Genomic DNA, 14,398 nt, shown 5'->3' with positions numbered 1-14,398 from the left:
GATTCGGACACACATCTGTCTGTGGGAAGATTTTCCGTGGCTGATGAGGTCTCCGTTCAGAATTTTGCGAATGGAGTTTTCTGCATTCCAGGGGTTGTGATACAATAGACTGGACTGGACTGCTCCTCGGTAGGGGCGCAGGACAGGGAATAGAACCGGTACGTGGACCATCTGCGTGGCTGCAACCAGGAGGTGCTTGATAGCAGCACGGAGGTTCCATGGCCGATAGTGCCACTCCCTCTGCCCTGCCACTTCTACCATCCCCAATGGGCACATACCCCACGGCGTAGAGATGCTAGATGTCGACATATCGGACCCAGATTTGGACCTGGGAACCTAGCCGACTGAGGTGACCACCAATGTGGTGACAATCTGCGGCCCCGATGTATCAATGTCACTCCATCCCTCAGCCCGTAAACCACGTTCCCCAGTGCGTTATACACCTCCGGATGCAGCGCAGTGGACCCCCGACCAGCAGCCCAGGGCTAAAAGGAGTCCTGCTTCTGAGGCCATCGACATGGACAATGTTTCACACTTGGGCAGGAGGGAGGAGTGATATATCTGCATGGGGGTCACGGGGTCTGGACCATTAGATCCCCTGTGGCGTCAGCCGAATATGATCTACCCCGATGAGGAGGTGGGGCTAAACCCTTCACCGGGGTTTCGGTGGACATAAAACCCCCTGACACAAATGTAGGTCAGCGTGGGAGACCCTTCAGAGAGTGGTGAGTGTAACTTGTGTGTGAAACCTGTTTGTTCCACATCCAATATCACTCCCTTGTGGTCGCTTGCCTGGATCTTACAGAAACTCGTAGGGCTCCCCTCGCCTTGCTAAACCACTGTACACCTTCCTCACAAAGCCCATTCCTGCCTAGCTTTGTAGAATCTGAGAACGTGGAAATATTGGCCTGCATCCTCCATTCTGGAGACTGTGGGCTGGATTCTCCGATTTTGTGGCTATGTCCGGAGGAAGAGTCTGGTCTTACGACCAAATTGTCGGCACCGCCCCCACACTGATGCTCCGCCCAGTGGGCAGCTAGCGGACATGCCACGGAAAGGCTTTACCTGCAAACACGAACGGAAAATGGCCGGGCCCGTGGCAGCGACCTGCAGCGGCTGCGCCGCACAACATGGCGCCAGCCTGCTCGATAGTGGCCCCCTGTAACTCCCCTCGCCACCCCCGGACCACTCTCCACCAGTCCCCCCCAGCCCCCGCCAAAGACCCCTCGGGCAGCGGAACGGCTCCTCCCCACCCCACGACTGTGGTGGTCTGGACACAGTCCGCAGCCGCCACGCGAGATCCCCGGAAACTGAGAGGACACGCGACTGACGCCGTCGAGTACCCGGCCCATTGGGGGCGGAGCATCGGGGAGGGCCTCGGTGACGTTGAGGCCGTCCCAACGGCCTGCGGCGTACTCACCGATTATGCCTTTTTTGAGGGGGCGGAGCATCTGAAAAACAGCAGCACCCCCTCCCGATTTCGGCGTAAAACGGATTCTCCGGCCAATCGCCGAGTGCGATTTCAGTGTCGGCAATCGGAGAATCCCACCCAGGGTCTCCCACCAGTGGCGAATTGTGACGGTCTCTGCAGGTGCTAGCAGAAACCGGTTCTCTCTCCTTCACATGCTAATCTATCCATGTGGGAAGAGCGTGCCAGAGTCCATCGAAATCCCAGTGTCGGGCCGCCATTTTGAGCAGACTGTCCGACATCTAGGTCTGGTGGCGGTCCCCTTTACTCACGTTACGCAAATCCTGCTCCTCCCTGCTGACAAATAGGGGCATCGTTCCCCCGTATCAAGATAATAACGGGTTACCCCTCCCCCCCAACAGCACATGTGCATGAGTGTGATCCTATGAACCCCCTCAGATCCCCACCATCAGAACCCCCCGCATCAGAACCTGCATCAGAGACCCACAACAAAGATACCCCCTCTTTTTTAAAGCACTTTGCTGCTTTTGATGTGGTGAGGAGCTGTCAATCATAGCAAATGTGCTTAAAAAGATTGTGGTTAGTATCAAAGCAGTGAAATTGAGATGCGGTGGCTGGACCAATAAAACTGTCAATCGACGGGTAATGCAATGTATTGCTACGTGGGAAGATTTGCATTTCAAAGGGCTTTAAAGCTCTTTCAGGTGCACTTGGTTTTGAGGAATTCTCTGCCATTGCTGCCTTAAACACTTGTGTCTGAGGCAGAAGATGTTAGGGAAGGGTAAGTGAAAAAGCAGTGACCTTTCACTGTACAGCCTGGTCTGCTCTTCAGCTCTGATGGGAGGGGTGGGTTCTGATGGGGTGTGGTTGGGGGGTTCAATGGGTGCATGTTGCAGGGGGTGGGGGGAGGTTGAACTGTTACTCCCATGGTGGGGACACATTTGCATTGTGGTGAAGAGGGGGGCCTTCTGATGGACTGCTGGGGCACCTCAGTTATGCACTGATCCCCTTGACTCACCTCGGGGCCTACTGCATCAGGGCCATGGTTGGGCAAACTTGCACCAAAGCCCACAGTTGGCTCGAAATGTATGGAAAGTGATCCAAGTTGTCCTAGGCCTTGTCCTGCATTTTGATAACCTTGGGGCAGTGGTGTGTATGTGTGTGTGTGTTGGGGGGTTGGGTGAGTTACTCGCCGCAGGATTCCTACCTTCTGACCTGCTCTCCTCGCCACATATTTATATAGCTAATCAAGTTCAGTTTCTGGTCAATGATAACTCCCAGGATGTTTATTGTGTGGGATTCAGTGGTGGTAATGCCATTGAATGTCAAGGGGTGATGGTTAGATCCTCTTTTATTGGAGATGGCCGTTGCCTGGCATTTGGGTGTGGCATGAATGTTACTTGCCACTTGTCAGCCCAAGTCTGGATATTGTCCAAATCTTGCTTTATTTCCACATGGACTCTCCAACCCATGGGTCACTGGATAGTGATCAGGAGCAGAAATCCTGGCTGATTTTCTCTCTCTCTCTAATACATGGATGGCTGGACAATGTTAAAGAACAAATCATCTCAAACCAAATGTTGCTAACAATATCGAGCGGAGTGAAACAGAGGGCCTCTGTACGATGTTGAACCGTACGATGTTGACTCAATAGGCTGTGAGTGGGGTTTGTGAATAGTCACTGGGTTCACACCAGGGCCTTGAACACATCAACAGTTTTATTTAGATTCACAACAAGAGCTCCCATATGAGAGATATTTTAAAATGGGGATGGAGTGACAGACCTCAGGAGTCACATACCTCAATCACCAGGGTCAGGGGTTCTCCCTGATGGTGTTTAATTAACTTCTCCTTGCGATAGAAGTCTGGGTCGCTGTAATACTGCAGGGTGAACGCTGAACTGTCTCTTGACAAAGTCGCAGCTTCCTGGTACTGGATCCCGTTAATATAAAAACGAACATTCACAGTCGAAACCAGATAGGCAGGAGATGGGCAGATGAGAGCAGTGTCACTCTCAACTACACAGACCTGTACGAACAGGAACAGAGGTATATGTATTAATATTCACTCTCATCCACTACTGATACTCACTGACAATCCACTAATACTCACACTCGTCCACTAAAGCTCTCTACCGTCCACTAATATTCACACCCTTCCACTAATACTCACTCACTGTAATATCCCGCACGTAACTTACGGGGTGAGAATGATTGTCTTCCCCGTGACCCTCGTACGAACTCCCTGCTGAGAGGTGGATGAGCTCTATTAACCTTTGTATAAAAGGTCGGACAGTAAGGCAGCGGCCAGAGAAGGAACTCTGTAGTGATCTACTGGTAGTGTAAATGCCGATATTATCAATAAATCTTAGTTCTTTATTGAACTAGGTTTGGACTCCCATTGTCCTTACTAAACTCCCGTCCACCAATAGTCACTCGCGTGCACAAATGCTCACACCCGCCCACGAATACTCACGCCATCCACTAATAGTCTATCTCCAGTGTGAGCATACTGTGGTAAAACCTTTGGCTGCTCTGTGTTTCCTTTTTTCAATTCCTGTCCTGACTGCCTTTAATCCACCATCTTCTGGGAAGCTGTTGCAACACTGAGACTTTCATTTAAACTACCCAGGGTCTGTACACGAACAGGTGCCGGTATGTGGCGACTAGGGGTTTTTCACAGTAACTTCATTGCAGTGTTAATGTAAGCCAACTTGTGACACTAATAAAGGTGACGTTATTACACTGAAACACCGCTGTTCCAATGGACCAGGCCAAGACGTTCCCTTTAGGTTCTGCAGCAGACCCCATGATGTCAGTTTAGTAGGCTTGACACGCAGCCAATCAGTGAATGTGGAATTCTCAGATTGTGAGAATGTCCCCTCCTCACTCACTCCCCCATCGCTCCTCACTCACTCCCCCGTCCCCTCCTCACTCACTCCCCGTCCCCTCCTCACTCACTCCCCCATCGCTCCTCACTCACTCTCCCGTCCCCTCCTCACTCACTCCCCCATCGCTCCTCACTCACTCCCCCATCGCTCCTCACTCACTCCCCCGTCCCCTCCTCACTCACTCCCCCGTCCCCTCCTCACTCACTCCCCCGTCCCCTCCTCACCCACTCCCCCATCGCTCCTCACTCACTCCCCCATCGCTCCTCACTCACTCCCCCGTCCCCTCCTCACTCACTCCCCCATCGCTCCTCACTCACTCCCCCATCGCTCCTCACTCACTCCCCCGTCCCCTCCTCACTCACTCCCCCATCGCTCCTCACTCACTCCCCCATCGCTCCTCACTCACTCCCCCGTCCCCTCCTCACTCACTCCCCCGTCCCCTCTTCACTCACTCCCCCATCGCTCCTCACTCACTCCCCCATCGCTCCTCACTCACTCCCCCGTCCCCTCCTCACTCACTCCCCCGTCCCCTCCTCACTCACTCCCCGTCCCCTCCTCACTCACTCCCCCATCGCTCCTCACTCACTCGCCCGTCCCCTCCTCACTCACTCCCCCATCCCCTCCTCACTCACTCCCCCATCCCCTCCTCACTCACTCCCCCATCGCTACTCACTGACTCCCCCGTCCCCTCCTCACTCACTCCGCCATCGCTCTGCAGTCACTCCCCCATCCCCTCTTCACTCACTCCCACGTCCCCTCCTCACCCACGCCCCCATCGCTCCTCACTGACTCCCCCATCGCTCTGCAGTCACTCCCCCATCCCCTCTTCACTCACTCCCCCGTCCCCTCCTCACTCACTCCCCCATCGCTCTGCAGTCACTCCCCCACCCCTCTTCACTCACTCCCCCGTCCCCTCCTCACTCACTCCCCCATCCCCTCCTCACTCAATCCCCCATCGCTCCTCACTCACTCCCCGTCCCCTCCTCACTCACTCCCCTGACTCCTCCTCACTCACTCCCCCATCTTTCCTCACTCACTCCCAGATCGCTCCACACTCAATCCCCCATCGCTCCTCACTCACTCCCGACACCTCCTCACTCACTCCCCCGTCCCCTCCTCACTCACTCCCCCGTCCCCTCCTCACTCACTCCCTCGTCCCCTCGTCACTCACTACCCGTCTCCTCCTCACTCACTCCCCCGTCCACTACTCACTCACTCGCCCGTCCCCTCCCCGATCACTCACCCGTCCCCCCCTCACTCACTGCCCGTCTCCTCCTCATTCACTCCCCCGTCCCCATCTCACTCACTCCCCCGTCCCCTCCTCACTCACCCCCCTTCCCCTCCTCACTCACTCCCCCATCCCCTCCTCACTCACTCCCCCATCCCCTCCTCACTCACTCCCCCATCCCCTCCTCACTCACTCCCCCGTCTCCTCCTCACTCACTCCCCCGTCCCCTCCTCACTCACTCCCCCGTCTCCTCCTCACTCACTCCCCCGTCCCCTCCTCACTCACTCGTCCCCTCCTCACTCACTCCCCGTCTCCTCCTCACTCACTCCCCCGTCCCCTCCTCACACACTTCCCGTCCCCCCTCACTCACTCCCCCATCCCCTCCTTACTCACTCCCCCGTCCCATCCTCACTCACTCCCTCGTCCCCTCCTCACTCACTCACCCATCCCCTCCTCACTCACTCCCCCGTCCACTCCTCACTCACTCCCCCGTCCCCTCCTCACTCACTCCCCCGTCCCCTCCTCACTCATTCCCCCGTCCCCTCCTCACTCACTCCCCCGTCTCCTCCTTACTCACTCCCCCGTCCCCTCCTCACTCACTCCCCCGTCCCCTTCTCACTCACTCCGCCGTCCCCCCTCACTCACTCCCCCGTCCCCTCCCCACTCACTCCCCGTCTCCTCCCCACTCACTCCCTCGTCCCCTCGTCACTCACTCCCCCGTCCACTACTCACTCACTCACTCCCCGTCACCTCCTCACTCACATCCCCGTCCACTACTCACTCACTCCCTCCCTCGTCCCCTCCTCACTCACTCCCCCGTCCCCTCCTCACTCACTTCCCCATCCCCTCCTCGCTCACTCCCCCGTCCCCTCTTCGCTCACCCCCCTGTCCCCTCCTCACTCCCCATCGCTCCTCACTCACTCCCCTGACCCCTCCTCACTCACTCCCCCGTCCCCTCCTCACTCACTCCCCCGTCCCCTCCTCACTCACTCCCCCATCACTCCTCACTCACTCACTCCCCGTCTCCTCCTCACTCACTCCCCCGTCCACTACTCACTCACTCCCCCGTCCCCTCCTCACTCACTCCCCCATCCCCTCCTCACTCACTCCCCGTCTCCTCCTCACTCACTCCCCCGTCCCCTCCTCACTCACTCCCCCATCCCCTCCTCGCTCACTCCCCCGGCCCCTCTTCGCTCACCCCCCCGTCCCCTCCTCACTCACTCCCCCGTCCCCTCCTCACTCACTCCCCCGTCCCCTCCTCACTCACTCCCCCATCGCTCCTCACTCACTCACCTGACCCCTCCTCACTCACTCCCCCGTCCCCTCCTCACTCACTCCCCCGTCCCCTCCTCACTCACTCCCCCGTCCCCTCCTCATTCACTCCCCCATCCCCTCATCACTCACTCCCCTGTCCTCCCCTCACTCACTCCCCCGTCCTCTCCTCACTCACCTCCCCATCGCTGCTCACTCACTCCCCCGTCACCTCCTCACTCACTCCCCCGTCCCCTCGCCACTCACTCCCTCGTCCCCTCCTCACTCACTCCCCATCCCCTCCTCACTCTCTCCCCCGTCACCTCCCCACTCACTCTCCCGTCCCCTCCCCACTCACTCCCTCGTCCCCTCCCCACTCACTCCCTCGTCCCCTCCCCACTCACTCCCTTGTCCCCTCCTCACTCACTCCCCCGTCCACTACTCACTCACTCCCTCGTCCTCTCCTCACTCACTCCCTCGTCCCCTCCTCACTCACTCCCCCGTCCACTACTCACTCACTCCCCCTTCCCCTCCCCACTCACACCCCCGTCCCCTCCTCACTCACTCCCCCGTCTCCTCATTACTCACTCCCCCGTCCCCTCCTCACTCACTCCCCCGTCTCCTCCTCACTCACTCCCCCGTCCCCTCCTCACTCACTCCCCCGTCCCCTCCTCACTCAATCCCCCGTCCCCTCCTCACTCACTCCCCCGTCCCCTCCTCACTCATTCCTTCGTCCCCTCCTCACTAATTCCTTCGTCCCCTCCTCACTCACTCCCCCATCACTCCTCACTCACTCCCCCATCCCCTCCTCACTCACTCCCTATCGCAGCTCACTCACTCCCCCGTCTCCTCCTCACTCTCTCCCCCGTCCCCTCCTTACTTACTCCCCGTCTCCTCCTTACTCACTCCCCGTCCCCTTCTCACTCACTCCCCGTACCCCCTCACTCACTCCCCCGTCCACTACTCACTCACTCCCTCGTCCCCTCCCCACTCACTCCCCCGTCCCCTCCCCACTCACTCCCTTGTCCCCTTCTCACTCACTCCCCGTACCCCCTCACTCACTCCCCCATCCCCTCCTCACTCACTCCCTATCGCAGCTCACTCACTCCCCCGTCTCCTCCTCACTCTCTCCCCCGTCCCCTCCTTACTTACTCCCCGTCTCCTCCTTACTCACTCCCCGTCCCCTTCTCACTCACTGCCCCGTCCCCTCCCCACTCACTCCCTTGTCCCCTACGCACTCACTGCCCCGTCCCCTCCCCACTCACTCCCCCGTCCCCTCCTCACTCACTCCCCCGTCTCCTCCTCACTCACAACACCATCCCCTCCTCACTCACTACCCCATCACTCCTCATTCACTCCCCCATCCCCTCATCACTCACTCCCCTGTCCTCCCCTCACTCACTCCCCTGTCCCCTCCTCACTCACTCCCCCGTCCCCTCCCCACTCACTCCCCAGTCCCCTCCTGACTCACACCCCCGTCCACTCCTCACTCACACCCCCGTCCCCTCCCCACTCACTCCCCTGTCCCCTCCTCACTCACTCCCCCGTCCCCTCCCCACTCACTCCCCCGTCACCTCCTCACTCACTCCTCCATCGCTCCTCACTCACTCCCCCGTCCCCTCCTCACTCACTCACCATCCCCTCCTCACTCACTCCCCCGTCCCCTCCACACTCACTTCCCCCGTCCCCTCCTCACTCACTCCCCGTCTCCTCCTCACTCACTCCCCCGTCCCCTCCTCACTCACTCTCCTGTCCCCTCCTCACTCACTCCCCCAACGCTCCTCACTCACTCCCCTGACCCCTCCTCACTCACTCCCCCGTCCCCTCCTCACTCACTCCCCCGTCCCCCCTCACTCACTCCCCCGTCCCCTCCTCACTCACTCCCCCGTCCCCTCCTCAGTCATTCCTTCGTCCCCTCCTCACTCATTCCTTCGTCCCCTCCTCACTCACTCCCCCGTCTCCTCCTCAATCTCTCCCCCGTCCCCTCCTTACTTACTCCCCGTCTCCTCCTCACTCACTCCCCTGTCCACTCCTCACTCACTACACCATCCCCTCCTCACTCACTACCCCATCGCTCCTCACTCACTCCCCCGTCCCCTCCTCACTCACTCCCCTGTCCTCCCCTCACTCACTCCCCCGTCCTCTCCTCACTCACCTCCCCATCGCTGCTCACTCACTCCCCCGTCCCCTCCTCACTCACTCCCCCGTCCCCTCCTCACTCACTCCCCTGTCCCCTCCTCACTCACTCCCCCGTCCCCTCCCCTCACTCACTCCCCTGTCCCCTCCTCACTCACTCCCCCGTCACCTCCTCACTCACTCCCCCGTCCCCTCCCCACTCACTCCCCCGTCCCCTCCTCACTCACTCCCCCATCCCCTCCTCACTCACTCCCCCGTCCCCTCCACACTCACTTCCCCCGTCCCCTCCTCACTCACTCCCCGTCTCCTCCTCACTCACTCCCCCGTCCCCTCCTCACTCACTCCCCCGTCCCCTCCTCACTCACTCCCCCGTCCCCGATTCACTCACTCTCCGGTCCCCTCCTCACTCACTCCCCCAACGCTCCTCACTCACTCCCCCGTCCCCTCCTCACTCACTCCCCCGTCCCCTCCTCACTCACTCCCCCGTCCCCTCCTCACTCACTCCCCCGTCCCATCCTCACTCACTCCCCCGTCCCCTCCTCACTCACTCCCCCGTCCCCTCCTCACTCACTCCCCCGTCCCCTCCTCACTCACTCCCCCGTCCCCTCCTCACTCACTCCCCCATCTCCCCTCACTCATTCCCCGTCCCCTCCTCACTCACTCCCCCGTCTCCTCCTCACTCACTCCCCCGTCCCCTCCTCACGCACTCCCCCGTCCCCTCCCCACATACTCCCCGTTCCCTCCTCACTCACTCCCCCATCACCCCCTCACTCACTCCTCCATCGCTCCTCACTCACTCCCCCGTCCCCTCCTCACTCACTCACCATCCCCTCCTCACTCACTCCCCCGTCCCCTCCACACTCACTTCCCCCGTCCCCTCCTCACTCACTCCCCGTCTCCTCCTCACTCACTCCCCCGTCCCCTCCTCACTCACTCTCCTGTCCCCTCCTCACTCACTCCCCCAACGCTCCTCACTCACTCCCCTGACCCCTCCTCACTCACTCCCCCATCCCCTCCTCACTCACTCCCCCGTCCCCCCTCACTCACTCCCCCGTCCCCTCCTCACTCACTCCCCCGTCCCCTCCTCACTCACTCCCCCGTCCCCTCCTCACTCATTCCTTCATCCCCTCCTCACTCATTCCTTCGTCCCCTCCTCACTCACTCCCCCATCACTCCTCACTCACTCTCCCATCCCCTCCTCACTCACTCCCTATCGCAGCTCACTCACTCCCCCGTCTCCTCCTCACTCTCTCCCCCGTCCGCTCCTTACTTACTCCCCGTCTCCTCCTCACTCACTCCCCTGTCCACTCCTCACTCACTACACCATCCCCTCCTCACTCACTACCCCATCGCTCCTCATTCACTCCCCCATCCCCTCATCACTCACTCCCCTGTCCTCCCCTCACTCACTCCCCCGTCCTCTCCTCACTCACCTCCCCATCGCTGCTCACTCACTCCCCCGTCCCCTCCTCACTCACTCCCCTGTCCCCTCCTCACTCACTCCCCCGTCCCCTCCTCACTCACTCCCCCGTCCCCTCCCCACTCACTCCCCCGTCCCCTCCTCACTCACTCCCCCGTCCCCTCCTCACTCACTCCCCCGTCCCATCCACACTCACTTCCCCCGTCCCCTCCTCACTCACTCCCCGTCTCCTCCTCACTCACTCCCCCGTCCCCTATTCACTCACTCTCCTGTCCCCTCCTCACTCACTCCCTATCGCAGCTCACTCACTCCCCCGTCTCCTCCTCACTCTCTCCCCCGTCCCCTCCTTACTTACTCCCCGTCTCCTCCTCACTCACTCCCCCGTCTCCTCCTCACTCACAACACCATCCCCTCCTCACTCACTACCCCATCGCTCCTCATTCACTCCCCCATCCCCTCATCACTCACTCCCCTGTCCTCCCCTCACTCACTCCCCTGTCCCCTCCTCACTCACTCCCCCGTGCCCTCCCCACTCACTCCTCCGTCCCCTCCTGACTCACTCCCCCGTCCCCTCCTCACTCACTCCCGCGTCCACTCCTCACTCACTCCCCCATCCCCTCCTCACTCACTCCCCCGTCCCCTCCTCACTCACTCCCCCATCCCCTCCTCACTCAATCCCCCGTCCCCTCCTCACTCAATCCCCCGTCCCCTCCTCACTCACTCCCCCGTCCCCTCCTCACGCACTCCCCCGTCCACTCCCCACATACTCTCCGTTCCCTCCTCACTCACTCCCCCATCCCCCCCTCACTCACTCCTCCATCGTCCTCACTCACTCCCCCGTCCCCTCCTCACTCACTCACCATCCCCTCCTCACTCACTACCCCGTCCCCTCCACACTCACTTCCCCCGTCCCCTCCTCACTCACTCCCCGTCACCTCCTCACTCGCACCCCCGTCCCCTCCTCACTCACTCCCCCGTCCCCTCCTCACTCACTCCCCCGTCCCCTCCTCACTCACTCCCCGTCTCCTCCTCACTCACTCCCCCGTCCCCTCCTCACACCCTCCCCGTCCCCCCTCACTCACTCCCCCATCCCCTCCTTACTCACTCCCCCGTCCCCTCCTCACTCACTCCCCCGTCCCCTCCTCACTCACTCCCCCGTCCCCTCCTCACTCACTCCGCCGTCCCTTCCACACTCACTCCCCCGTCCCCTCCTCACTCACTCACCCGTCCCCTCCTCACTCATTCCCCGTCCCCTCCTCACTCACTCCCCCGTCTCCTCCTTACTCACTCCCCCGTCCCCTCCTCACTCACTCCCCGTCCCCTTCTCACTCACTCCCCGTCCCCCCTCACTCACTCCCCCGTCCCCTCCCCACTCACTCCCTCGTCCCCTCCCCACTCACTCCCTCGTCCCCTCCACACTCACTCCCCGTCTCCTCCCCACTCACTCCCTCGTCCCCTCCTCACTCACTCCCCCGTCCACTACTCACTCACTCACTCCCCGTCTCCTCCTCACTCACTCCCCCGTCCACTACTCACTCACTCCCCCATCCCCTCCTCACTCACTCCCCCATCCCCTCCTCGCTCACTCCCCCGTCCCCTCTTCGCTCACCCCCCGTCCCCTCCTCACTCACTCCCCCATCGCTCCTCACTCACTCCCCTGACCCCTCCTCACTCACTCCCCCGTCCCCTCCTCACTCACTCCCCCGTCCCCTCCTCACTAACTCCCCCATCCCCCCTCACTCACTCCTCCATCGCTCCTCATTCACTCCCCCGTCCCCTCCTCACTCACTCACCATCCCCTCCTCACTCACTCCCCCATCCCCTCCACACTCACTTCTCCCGTCCCCTCCTCACTCACTCCCCCATCGCTCCTCACTCACTCCCCTGACCCCTCCTCACTCACTCCCCCGTCCCCTCCTCACTCACTCCCCCGTCCCCTCCTCACTCACTCCCCCATCCCCCCCTCACTCACTCCTCCATCGCTCCTCATTCACTCCCCCGTCCCCTCCTCACTCACTCACCATCCCCTCCTCACTCACTCCCCCATCACCTCCACACTCACTTCTCCCGTCCCCTCCTCACTCACTCCCCGTCACCTCCTCACTCACACCCCCGTCCCCTCCTCACTCACTCCCCCGTCCCCTCCTCACTCACTCCCCCGTCCCCTCCTCACTCACTCGTCCCCTCCTCACTCACTCCCCGTCTCCTCCTCACTCACTCCCCCGTCCCCTCCTCACACACTCCCCGTCCCCCCTCACTTACTCCCCCGTCCCCTCCTCACTCACTCCCCCATCCCCTCCTCACTCACTCACCCGTCCCCTCCTCACTCACTCCCCCGTCCCTTCCTCACTCACTCCCCCGTCCCCTCCTCACTCACTCACCCGTCCCCTCCTCACTCATTCCCCCGTCCCCTCCTCACTCACTCCCCCGTCTCCTCCTTACTCACTCCCCCGTCCCCTCCTCACTCACTCCCCAGTCCTCCCCTCACTCACTCCCCCGTCCTCTCCTCACTTACCTCCCCATCGCTGCTCACTCACTCCCCCGTCCCCTCGCCACTCACTCCCTCGTCCCCTCCTCACTCACTCCCCATCCTCTCCTCACTCTCTCCCCTGTCACCTCCCCACTCACTCCCCCGTCCCCTCCCCACTCACTCCCCCGTCCCCTCCCCACACACTCCCTCGTCCCCTCGCCACTCACTCCCTCGTCCCCTCCTCACTCACTCCCCATCCCCTCCTCACTCTCTCCCCTGTCACCTCCCCACTCACTCCCCCGTCCCCTCCCCACTCACTCCCCCGTCCCCTCCCCACTCACTCCCTTGTCCCCTCCTCACTCACTCCCCCGTCCCCTCCTCACTCACTGCCCCTTCGCCTCCTCACTCACTCCCCAGTCCCCTCCTCACTCACTCCAACATCCCCTCCCCACTCACTCCCTCGTCCCCTCCTCACTCACTCCCCCATCGCTCCTCACTCACTCCCCCGTCCCCTCCTCACTCACTCCCCCGTCCCCTCCTCACTCACTCCCCCATCCCCTCCTCACTCACTCCCCCGTCCCCTCCTCACTCACTCCCTCGTCCCCTCCTCACCCACTCCCCCGTCCCCTCCTCACCCACTCCCCCGTCCCCTCCTCACCCACTCCCCCGTCCCCTCCGCACTCACTCCCCCGTCCCCTCCTCACTCACTCCCCCGTCCCTTCCTCACTCACTTCCCCATCCCCTCCTCACTCACTCACCCGTCCCCTCCTCACTCATTCCCCCGTCCCCTCCTCACTCACTCCCCCGTCTCCTCCTTACTCACTCCCCCGTCCCCTCCTCACTCACTCCCCGTCCCCTTCTCACTCACTCCCCCGTCCCCTCCCCACTCACTCCCTCGTCCCCCCTCACTCACTCCCCCGTCCCCTCCTCACTCATTCCCCCGTCCCCCCTCACTCACTCCCCCGTCCCCTCCCCACTCACTCCCTCGTCCCCTCCCCACTCACTCCCTCGTCCCCTCCTCACTCACTCCCCGTCTCCTCCCCACTCACTCCCTCGTCCCCTCCTCACTCACTCTCCCGTCCACTACTCACTCACTCACTCCCCGTCTCCTCCTCACTCACTCACTCCCCGTCTCCTCCTCACTCACTCCCCCGTCCACTACTCACTCACTCCCCCATCCCCTCCTCACTCACTCCCCCATCCCCTCCTCGCTCACTCCCCCGTCCCCTCTTTGCTCACCCCCCCGTCCCCTCCTCACTCACTCCCCCAGTCCCCTCCTCACTCACTCCCCCATCGCTCCTCACTCACTCCCCTGACCCCTCCTCACTCACTCCCCTGTCCCCTCCTCACTCTCTCCCCCGTCCCCTCCTTACTTACTCCCCCGTCTCCTCCTCACTCACTCCCCCGTCCCCTCCTTACTTACTCCCCCGTCTCCTCCTCACTCACTCACCTGTCCTCTCCTCACTCACTACACCATCCCCTCCTCACTCACTACCCTATCGCTCCTCATTCACTCCCCCATCCCCTCATCACTCACTCCCCTGTCCTCCCCTCACTCACTCCCCCGTCCTCTC

At 61.3% G+C, this 14,398-nt stretch overlaps 1 protein-coding gene across 1 annotated transcript in view; it reads right to left on the bottom strand.

The window, feature by feature from the left end:
* The window catches only part of plxnd1 (plexin D1), a 599,181-nt gene that overhangs the window by 260,714 nt on the left and 324,069 nt on the right, over positions 1-14,398 (bottom strand). The window contains exon 18 of the mRNA XM_072471999.1: positions 3,230-3,457. Coding sequence (XP_072328100.1) covers positions 3,230-3,457 — 228 coding nt within the window. The remainder of the gene's footprint in view (positions 1-3,229; positions 3,458-14,398) is intronic.

Source organism: Scyliorhinus torazame, chromosome 13 (assembly GCF_047496885.1).
Source record: "Scyliorhinus torazame isolate Kashiwa2021f chromosome 13, sScyTor2.1, whole genome shotgun sequence".
Classification (NCBI taxonomy): domain Eukaryota; kingdom Metazoa; phylum Chordata; class Chondrichthyes; order Carcharhiniformes; family Scyliorhinidae; genus Scyliorhinus; species Scyliorhinus torazame.
Note: the sequence above shows the minus strand (reverse complement) of the source record. Positions and strands in the feature narration are given on the sequence as shown.